The sequence below is a fragment of the Triticum urartu genome, chromosome 7A (genome assembly GCF_056163025.1).
Source record: "Triticum urartu cultivar PI428250 chromosome 7A, HENAU_Tu73, whole genome shotgun sequence".
Classification (NCBI taxonomy): domain Eukaryota; kingdom Viridiplantae; phylum Streptophyta; class Magnoliopsida; order Poales; family Poaceae; genus Triticum; species Triticum urartu.
In genome coordinates, this window is record NC_141879.1 from 436,539,251 (window position 1) to 436,550,222 (window position 10,972).

At 47.1% G+C, this 10,972-nt stretch overlaps 2 protein-coding genes across 2 annotated transcripts; one reads left to right on the plus strand and one right to left on the minus strand.

Annotated features, from left to right (window-relative positions):
- The first annotated feature begins 2,612 nt into the window (after nucleotides 1-2,612).
- On the plus strand, nucleotides 2,613-3,642 carry LOC147959862 (uncharacterized). The gene is made up of 2 exons (XM_087532967.1): nucleotides 2,613-2,952; nucleotides 3,092-3,642. Exons 1-2 carry the CDS (start codon nucleotides 2,613-2,615, stop codon nucleotides 3,640-3,642), a joined length of 891 nt encoding a protein of 296 aa, XP_087389093.1.
- Nucleotides 3,643-4,113: 471 nt separating this feature from the next.
- Nucleotides 4,114-10,512, minus strand: LOC125522429 (DNA topoisomerase 1 beta). Its single transcript, XM_048687493.1, has 16 exons — nucleotides 10,226-10,512; nucleotides 8,416-9,790; nucleotides 8,091-8,285; nucleotides 7,826-7,906; nucleotides 7,474-7,533; nucleotides 7,291-7,385; nucleotides 7,041-7,197; nucleotides 6,835-6,960; nucleotides 6,185-6,265; nucleotides 6,009-6,099; nucleotides 5,793-5,926; nucleotides 5,372-5,440; nucleotides 5,202-5,291; nucleotides 5,007-5,110; nucleotides 4,754-4,922; nucleotides 4,114-4,613 (listed from the first exon to the last, which is right to left on the minus strand). The coding sequence occupies exons 2-16, from the start codon at nucleotides 9,736-9,738 to the stop codon at nucleotides 4,545-4,547; spliced, it is 2,844 nt and encodes a 947-aa protein (XP_048543450.1). The 5' UTR covers nucleotides 9,739-9,790; nucleotides 10,226-10,512; the 3' UTR covers nucleotides 4,114-4,544.
- Between the last annotated feature and the right edge of the window lie 460 nt (nucleotides 10,513-10,972).

Below are 10,972 nucleotides of genomic sequence, written 5' to 3' on the forward strand. Positions count from 1 at the left end.
ACTCTGACCCGAATCACAAAGGCCCGCGCGCCGTGGATGGTGTGGGATCAGATGCCGCTCTGACCCGAATCACAAAGGCCCGCGCGCCGTGGATGGTGTGGGATCAGATGCCGCTGCGTGCAGTCATGCACTTCTCGAGGAAGTCATTGTAATAAGGCCACAAAGTCAGTAAACCCGAACAATGATCACCAATTTAGAGAAGCATATATCAAAGGGAAACGCTTGCGTTCGGCGCGCCGGCCGAACGCTTGGGCCGGTCAACTCTCTCGTTCGTGCACTACCTATTGGGCCCACGCACCGCCCACCGCTTATCACAGCCAGTCTTATCCATTATCTCGTATGCATCTTCTTCCACACACATATCTTTCTCTCTCGCGCCGCTCGCCGCAGCCCCCAATCATGTCCCCCGCCTTGTGCTACAACACCTTTGCTCCTCCTTGCCCTTCTTCCACGTACCCGCGGCCATTGGCTCAACGGCGGCCGTCGCCACGGTGAGTGGAGGAGAGTAAAAAAAAAACTGCAAGCCGTGATGCGTCGACGCCGCCGTTGCCTGGAGCAGAAGCACCGACCGGCCGTGCGTGCTGCCATGGCGGCGGCAACCCGTGCTGCAAACGGGACGTGGAAGCTGCAACCGGCCGGCGAAAAAGCCACGAGCGGCGCGCAGATGCTTCAACAGGGTGTGATGTGATAATGTTGGAACCAGCGTCGAGATTTGCTGGAACTAGCATCGAGATTTGCTGGAACCGGCTTCTTGATTTGCTGGAATCAATGTCGCGAGCGCATCATTTTGTTGCAACCAGCCACAGAGATTGCTGGAACCGGCGTCCAGAATTGTTGGAACGGGCTCCTTCGACGGCGACCATGGTGACCATGATGCTTTTTTTTCTTCTTTTTTTGTTGCAACCGGCATATGTTTTTCCTGCAATCGGTGATTTGTTTTGCTACAACCGTTTCATTTTTTTGCTACAACCGTTTCATTTTTTTGCTACATTCATTCACGGCCGAGCTGAGTCCTGCGATGGCGACAACTTTTCTTGCTACAACCATTGTAGTTTTTGCTACATCCGTCGAGGATTTTTGCTACATCCTTTTTTCATGGAGAAGCTGCCGGCTCGACGGCGGCGATGATGATTCTTTTGTTGCAACCGTTGTTGCTTTTTTGCTACATACAGTCATTTTTTTTGCTGAGATCGTGTGCTACATCTGGTGACAGGCTAATGCGTGTGCGGGCGGTGCTTCGATATCCGACGAGGGGATTATGACAAGGGTCGCCGGCGCTCGCTGCAGCCCCCCCCCCTCCCACTCTCTCTCTCTCTCTCCGACGCGCAGCTGCTGCTCATGATGCGGGAGAAGAAAGAATCGAGGAGGAAGAAGAAGGGGACGACGCGTGGGGGGAGGGGGCACTGAATCATGCGGCCTAGGATACAGGCATCGTGTGGCTGCCGTGCGACCGGCCCAAATTTGGGCCGGTGCGCCGGTGCCTATCAGTGTCCTATATCAAAAATATCAAATTTGTAGACACACAACCGAAGATGATACATCACCGACCAAACAAATCCAACAAGTGAAATTTTGTTGCCCATATATAGATTCTCTTATGTTCCATATCCAGTCACCACTCCCAATGCGGATCCAAGAAAATATGATCAGTACCAGCTCGATTTTCTCTCCGGTGGCACCACAGCATTGGACTCCCTTGTACAACCCGTTTCCCAAAATTTCAGAAAAAATCACACCTCTATTAGGCCAACTCTACCGCGTGACCCCATCCTGTCCGCACGCATCCGTTTGGGGTAAAACGGACGAATAGCGCGGCCCAGCGCACGGCCTCAAATGGACAAATGTCCGGATTTCGTCCGTTTTCGATCCATCCCCGGCCCAAACTTGCGCTCGTTTTGGGTTGAAACGGACACGCGCGGACGGCCTGGACGCACGCCCTTGTCCCCCTGTGGCCCGCTTGTCGGGGACACTAGCAGTCCCTCCGCTCCCAACGCTTTCACCCTCTCTCTCCCGCCCCGCCCCGCCGCCGGTGCCGCCGCTATTCTCCGGCCGCCTCCTCACCACACAGCCTCCGGCCGTCCCTACCAAACCACGTCTCGACATGGCCGCCACCACGCCCGCGCTTTGGCCGTAGTTTTGGCCGTCGATCGAGGTGTTTGGTCGTCACCGTCTTTGCCGGTCGCAGAGGGGAGACGACCGCCGGCGACGTACCACGGCGGCCTCGGCAGCTTCCGACGAGAGCTCCAGAGCGACCAGTAGCCGCCGGCAACCATCCCTGCTGCGTCGAGGTGATCATCGCGGCCTCTTCGCCACCACGGCCGCAAGGTGTTCGGCATTTTTCCCACAAAGGTATGGACAGTGGAGACAAGTTTTTCTTCCATCACTTCCTTTGTTCATCGGATGATTTGTCGTCGGATGATGAAGATCTCGTGGTGGCTGCACTGGCCGTTCACGACCACATTTAACGGCAGCTTCCTCGGTACAGGGGGTCAGTCCCTGGACGTGCTCCCAACCTGAACCGCAACAGGGAGAGAGGCCACGCCCTGCTCTATGTCGATTACTTTGCCAACACCCCGCTCTTCAAGCCGGATAAATTCCGTCGCCGTTTTCGAATGGCAAGGCATGTGTTCAATCATATCCGAGAGGGAGTGGTTGCTCGTGACCCATACTTCGAGTGCAAGACGGATGCCCTTGGCAAGCTTGGATTCTCCTCTTACCAGAAATGCACCGCGGCCATCCGCATGCTTGCATATGGAATTCCAGACGATCTGGTGGATGAGTATGTGCGTATGAGTGAGACAACATGTCTGGTGTCAATGTACAAGTTTTCACAGGCTGTGATCGAGGTGTTTGGCCAAGAGTACTTGAGGCAGCCAACTACCGCTGATATAGAGAGATTGTTGGCGACCAACGCAGTTAGAGGCTTTCCAGGCATGCTTGGCCGCATAGATTGTATGCATTGGGAGTGGAAAAAACTGTCCATTTGCTTGGCAAGGCCAGTACAAAGGGCATGTCAAGGCGTGCACTCTCATATTAGAAGCGGTGGCATCACAGGATCTTTGGATATGGCATTTTTTCTTCGGCATGGCAGGTTCTCACAATGATATCAACGTGCTGCAGCGTTCTCCAGTCTTCGCGAGGCTTGCAGAAGGCCACTCCCCACCTGTCAACTTTGAGATCAACGGCCACCAGTACAACAAGGGATACTATCTAGCAGATGGTGTATATCCTCAGTGGTCAACTTTTGTGAAGACAATCTCGAAACCCCAAGGTGAGAAGAGAAAGAGATTTGCCCAAATGCAAGAGAGTGTTAGAAAGGATGTGGAACGTGCTTTTGATGTGCTTCAATCCCGGTGGGGTATCGTTCGAAACCCTGCACTGTCATGGGATGAAAGGAAGCTTTGGGAGGTGATGACTGTTTGTGTGATATTGCACAACATGATCGTCGAGGACGAGCGTGATGAGAGTATCTTCGACCAAGGATTTGATTATCAAGGTGAAAATATTGAGCCTCTGCACCAAGACCCGGCCACATTTGAACAGTTTGCCCAATTCCACCGTGAGATGCGTGATTGGCACACTCATTTGAATCTTCAAAATGACTTGGTAGAGCATGTGTGGGATCACATTGGCAACCAATAGATGTATTGGTCCATTTTATATTCAGTGTAGACAATTTCGATTTGGTTGTAAAACTATTTTAATTTTCAGACAAACATTTGGGTTGTAAAAACTAGTTTTGATGAAAATATGGGTATTTTTGGCCGCGACGGACAAGATGGGGCAAAAAGAATGAAACCACGTGTTGGGCGCACGGCCACCGCATCCCAAAATACGCGCGGACACGACCCCAAATCCCTACCCAAACGGACAGAATCCAGACCAAACAGACGTCCGCTTGGGGTCGCGCACCCAAACGGACAGAATCCAGACAAAACGAATCGTCCGTTTGGCGTCGCGCGCGGTTGAGTTGGGAAGAAACGAACGAGGCAAATCGACCTGCCAGCCAAAACCAGACCTCGGTGTCAGCGAAACCGCACACGCAGCCACGCAGCCACGCACACCCATGGAGCATACACCCCCAAATTCATACCCCACGGTGCACAGTTACCATGAACAAACACTTTTAGATAAACTTACACCTCAGCATCACACAACCAGTTCTCAACTACATCAAACAACACAGTTTGCTTCCTCGCTCAAACAAATCCACAACCATCACTCTGACAGGTTATCTATATTTGCGATTGATGCAGTATAAAATGAATGTCCATCAGTTCTCAACAAGCTAAAATTCGTCGGCCCAAATGCAAACACGACTTTAGGCAATTGGGCCATAGCAAGTACAGAAGAGAAGATGGGTAGAGAAAAAAAAGCCTACAAAGAAAATGCCGGGTGCTTCCTTCTTCCAGGAGCAGGGAGACTTGAAAAACAAACACCGAGCTCTTCCTTTACTACTAGTTGCAGTTAGGGGACCGCGAGAAGGCCTGGAAGCTGAATCGAATTTACCAAGGGGCCATTGGCTCACCCGGAAGCCAATACTCTTAGAATCTGAAATCCGGCTCGACGTCCATTGCCCATCCAAACTTTGCAAGAATCGTCTTGCTGAAAATCTGTCAGCAAAAATATAAGAAATGAGATATTAGCATAGGAAAGCAGCAGAGTGGAGCACCAACTACGAAATGTTACAATTTGGTGTAGACACTTGTAGAACCTAGAAAAGAAACAAGTAGTAGCCCTTAAACTATGATACCTTCTCAATAGGGACTTCATGGGTTTTGCACCATGCTACCGTAATTCTAGGGTCAAGGTAGTTGATCTTTGATGTCCCTAATGCTACCGTCTTCAAATCCTCTTTCGTCTTCTTATCCATCTCCATTTTCTCTATCTTGGTTTCTATCTGAGAGATCTTCTTTTCAATCCTGCAAGTAGATTTGTTGAGACTGTTTGCTCCACTCTTTGTTCAAATGCACAAAAATATGGTATATCTGTGATTAAGATATTACGCTTCAGGTGCCAAAGTTCTCTTTGGCTTCCCATCTGCACCGTTGCCTAGAGGTTTTCCTCTCTTCACTTTGCCCAAATCTTTGTTCAGCTCATCCACCTGGGCCTGGAGAAAAGAAGCAAATGATAACGAAAGTGCTTACAGGACAGTAGTAATAATTTAAGTTCCGACCTAATCATATGCAACCACGACCAACCTTTAATTCATCAATCTTTTCATTCAGCTTAGTCATCTGGGTATCGTGTGACTTTGACACAGCACGCTGATGGTTACAAATTATAGCAACCTGGGTAAACAAAAGGCACCATTGAGAGTTGAAAAAGATGATAATACATGATTTTTCTTCTTAAGAGTAACAGACTCTACCTCTTTGTTTGCTCGTTGATAGACAGCAATCTTTTCAAGAAGGGTTCCATCTTCTGTTTCTTCGTGCAACTGCAATATCAGCACATGTACATTTTTATTTGGACCAATAAAATACATGACATAATCACATGAAACACGGTAATGCTACACGTTCTTTTGAGAATAAGAAGAAAAAATCAGGTAAATGCAGCAACTGAAGATACAATGGTGACTGTTACATTGACAGACAAAATATTTAGTGCAGCTATGATATTAAAGTTCAATAACAAAACATCACAAAAAATGCTCCTGATTGTCTTACTAGCAGCAAAGGACAAATAATCACTTCACTGAGCCCCGGGTCTGTGTGAGCCTAAACAACTCAACAAATAGTAGAGAACAGTCTCCTGGTAAGAAATGGTGAGTTTTGCTTTTAACTTACGATAGCATCCAAGGTAATCGAAGCATTATATGTACGGAACACTTTCGCAGTAAGGCCAGGCATCAAGTCCTTCAGGTGATGATTCAGTTTCGTTGTATCAAGCTGGTCAAAGACAGCATCTCCATCCTTTTTGCCTACAAAGACAAGAGGAACACATGTGAACAAAATTTTCCAGCGCAGCAAGAGGGACAGATGGAGGGAAAGCATGGGAGGTACCAGTACGGAATTCCTCAATCGCATTGTATACAGGTAATTCAACCTCTACAGTGTTGAAATATCTTATAGAATCTTTACCAAGGAAGTCAAACTGTAAGTCACCAAACATCAGATTAACATCAAAATTACTTTATCACAGTGAGTAACCATCATACAAAAATGATGAATATCAAGACCTGAAGCTTATTTGGAGGCACACAGGTAACATTATCAACCTTCAGCGTACAACAACCAACAGTATCAGCCTCATCATCATCCTGAAAAGGAAATCAAGTAGCATGAAATATATGTGAATGAAGCTCGAAGTTAAATACAAATGAAAAATAATGCTGAAAGAAAGAATTTTTTGGTAGAAGATTGGCTTATCATGTAAATACTTGGTGGCAACTAATCCTTTCTAGTCTTGCCGCAAAAAGCAAAAAAAGAAATTAATCCTTTATAGTTTGACGGGAAAAGAGTAATTTACTATACTGATGTTAATGATGCTGATGAGATATATTCCCTAAGTTCACAAATATAAGATGTTTTGGATATTTCAATATGGAGTAAATAAGTGAACAAACACACTAAAATGTGTCAATATACATCCATTCAGAAAAAAGTTAGAACATCTTATATTTGTGAACGGAGGGAGTGCCACATAAAAGCAAGCATAGTTGTGCATTAACAGAAAATATATTCTTTGTGCATGCTGTTTGAATGTGTTCTTTGGCAACAAGCATAGTTGTGCATACTGCATTGCCAACAGAAATAACATGCCAACCATCCCAAATAAAATTGAGTGTCAGTACATAACTGCAAGCAATTAGGTCCAGTAGGACAGTACCTTCTCATTACCAGCCCTAAGGGCTAGTTTATCTATGAGGTATGTTGCCACTGCAATTTGCTTCTTGGAGACATCTTTGCTATTGAAATCCTTTGTGTAATTTACACGAATGTTGTGTATGTGATCCTGCCATGGCCATGCAGAAAGATGGTTATCTGTACTTGTCGACTTAAAATTAACATGACACACAAACTGAACCTCCTTACCTTCAATTTTCGGGACTTCTCATATTTCTCCTTGTCACTCTGTCCCTTTAGTGAGCTGCTTGCTGCCAAGAAAACATACTTGAAATCTTTTTGGCTAATCGGGTCATTCCAAAAGGCCAACCATGTAACAGTATTGTCATGTTTGACTTCTTTCCAGCTGCATAACACATAAGCAATCAAGAGTTTATACATGCTACCAGCTCCTTCACAAATACATATAATTTACTAACAGCGGAAAAAATTATGGTACCTTTGTCCCTCTATTGGACACTCTGGGACTGGAGTGCCTTTTCCAATGTTTATTGTAATATCACTTGGACGAATACGTCTCTTCAGTTTTCCCATCTGAAACAATGTAATAAAAAGGCTTAAACTGAAGGCCCTCACTTAAAGAGGGTAAAATGTATGCGATTAAACATTTTCCTATGTGCACCTTAGGATGCTCTCCTCGTCCCCTGAACAAGCCTGGTGGTTCTACTCTGAAATTGCCAACCTGAATTGAACAAACAGTTTAGTCCAAAAGACACAAATGGTACGCATGTACAAGAAATCAGGAACAGGAAGAGCAGTGCAAGATAAGGAAATCATCATTATTTAATAATAACAGTAACATGCCATTCTTTGCATCCAATGTAAAGATCTTGATTGATTAACTGGTCAGACTATCAATTGCTGACTGAGAACGTGTATCTAGCACAAATGTATGATAACAAATTAACAAAGGAATTATATATGATTCAAGAAGGCAAGAAGTGAGTAAGAAAATCACAGTACAGAAACAGAACCTTCTCTCTAACACCATCAACAACAGCCCACATATACTTCTCCTCTTGTTTCAATTTCTCTTCCCGCAATGCTTTCTTCTCCTGTAAGCAAAAATCAAGATTAATCACTTCAGACAATGGTGCATTCTACAACCTACTAAGATTTAGACACAATATCTAGTCATAATCCACCAAGTTAGCAAGATTACAACAGTATGAACAACAATTTCTTTCCACGGAATAATTCCAACATGCAGAGCTTTGCTAACAAGTCAGTAAAATCTACCTCCGATGTCATCTGTTTCTTCTTCTCCTTCTCTCTGAGGTGCCATTCATAAATAGGGGTGAAGTCACAAAGCTCAAATTTCTTGATGATATGGTTTTTACCAAGAATTTTTTTCCAGTCACCAAAAAAGTTGTCGATAAATGTTTTCTTTGTTGCGTACTCCGTGTCTTTCATCACAGCAAACATGGTTGCAACCTGCAACACAAAGGATTGGCAAAGGAACAAATTATTCGGATTCAAAGCACCCTGGCCACTACTTCATTTCATTGCTATGAATCCAAAGTTGCAAAACAAAATAACAAATAGCAAATGCTTTAGAGATCACCTCCTCCTCTTCTGGAGTCAGCTCAACAGGTTGCCCATTGTAAAGCATTTTGACGCCATGGGGATTGTATGGAGGGGGGAAAATAACACCATTGTGCTCCAAAGTAGACCATTTCTTTCCACCGCCAGATCCTGGAGGCACCCTCAGTGATTTTGAGAACTGGGAACTTTTCATTGTTTTCTTTGTTTTTGTTTTGAATTTCTTATTATCCTTCTTAACGGATAAAGGACTCTTTACAATATTCTTTACAGGTGGCTTGCTTTTTGAAGACTCCCCCGGTGTCAGTTTTCTTTCGACGGGTACACTGTTACTGTCATCATCCGTGGATTCTCTTTTGACACTTCCTGAGGCAGAAGCATCAGAAGATTTGGTCTTCTTAAGAGCTGAACTTGTTTGATTATTGTTATAACCTGGCCTTTTAACTGAATTCCGGGGAGCACTCGAATTATTGGTTGGCCCCTTGTTGTTAGACGGGAGCTTGTCCTTGGAATTTGAGATACTCGCAGATGTACCTGCAGTACCTCTTGAAAATCGGGCAGACAGTGGCTTCTCATCCTCTGAATCAGAGGTACTACCTCTACTTTTTGGAGCAGCATTAGTGGGTAACCTGCTGGCAAGTGGTTTCTCATCCTCTGAATCATCATCAGATTGCACAATCTTAGGTGCAGGCTTCAATAAAACGGGCTTACTTGTGCTATTATTAGAAGCCCCTTTTGCTGGGTTGAACCTCTGAACAAGTGGCTTATGATCATCATCTGAATCATCATCAGGTTGCAGAGTCTTAGGTGGTGCAGTCTTCAACAAAACGGTCTTATTTGTGCTATTATTAGAAGCCACTTTTGCTGAGTTGATATTCATACCAAGTGGCTTACGATCATCTCCTGAACCATATGCATTCTCACCTCCTGTGACAACTTTCTTTAATTTCGTGTCAGGCTTTTTCCTCAAAGCAAGTGGCTTGTCATCATCTGAATCATCTGACTTGTCACCTTTGACCTGAGGTCTTTTCATTTTACTCTTATCCACTGTGTTACTCTTTTGACTCCGTTCTAGAGAACTGTTAGGCTGAACAGACCCTGAAGGCCGAGGGTTTGAGCTGGTCGACTGTGGCTTCGGTGGCAGCGGCGACCTGGAAGCGCCATTAATCCCATTCCTCTGCTGATTCGAGGCTGCAGCCTTAGGGCTCCTAACATAGGTGATATTTGCCGATGAGCCTTCCTGCTTCGAGGGGGGCGGCCTGCTGCTTGACGACCTCTTGAAGGATATCGGGGTATCGTCATCGTCATAGTCATTGTCATGGACTGAAGGATTGAAAACAGACATTGCTTCCTGGCAGTGGCAGGGTGCCCGATGGAATAGACCAATTCAGCCACACCTGCAAGCACAGTTCACCCATGTAAGAAGACTGCAGGTGATGAACAAGTGGAAGAATGAACTAAGCGCAAATCACGGCATCTGATAGCTAAAATGTGCTCCAATTTTGGTTTGCCATCATCCCCTGTCTGTCAAGGTCACCACAGATACTAGCGGCCTAGAGACAGCTGTTCAATATATATCCTACTAACATCATCAGGCACGACGCAACAAGACCAACCCGGGCCATCGCGTTGCCACGCACGCGCCCCGTCCCCAGATCGACAGCCCCGCGCTAAGAAACAGAAACCAGCCTCTCTCATATTAGCGCGAACACGTCGACGTCCCCCGATCCGCTGGGCGCGGCCCCGTCGGGTCTCGACCACGGCGCGCGGACCCCATGCCCAGCGCGCGCGAGAGACGGGGAAGGTGCAGGGAGGGAGGGAGCGAGACGCACCTTGTCGCGTGTCCGGCGCGTCGGCCGGCGGGCGCGGAGCGAGGAGACAGAGTAGCCGGGCGGATCTCGACGCGGTCCGCCCTCCGTCAAGGCGGCAGCGGCGGCGGTGGGGGGATGGGACGGAGTTTAGGGTTAGGGCTGGCGCGGCTTATCTATGTCCTCTCCCGCTGCTCGCTCGTATTTCTATCTCTCCCCCGCCTTCTCTCGTCTCTCGTCTTCTCTGGTCTCGGTTTTTTTCTCTCTCTCTCCCTCTCACGCCAGAGAGATGGGTGGGGAGCAGAGAGAGAGGGGGGGGGGCAGCGAGAGGATACACTAGTCCAGTGGGGCCCGCCAGTAGTGACACATACGGCGGGGAGAAGAGAGGAGCTTCAGGATTTAGCTGGGGGCCACCGGAGAGAGACAGGGGCCCGTGTGCAGACAGAGAGCTGGCGATGCGTGCGATGCAGGCTGGCTCACGCCTCGCTCGCTCTCCGTTGCGTGCACCGGAACTGTCCGGAAGCCCGAAGAAGGGCCCGGCCGGTGGGGTCGTTGCGTCAGCAGGTGCCTTCGCGTCTCCTTGTGTGGATAGGCGGCGGCGAGCGAGGTGGAAAGCGACCCATACATGAACCCGTCATCACGTTTCCGGGTATGGAAAGCGGAAAAGCTAGGATGAATGGTTGAATGTTTAATCCAGAAAACAAGAACCAGGGGAGAACCGAGCTCTCTCACAGCTCAGGCACTCTCGACCGTCGGATCAAAATACTTAAT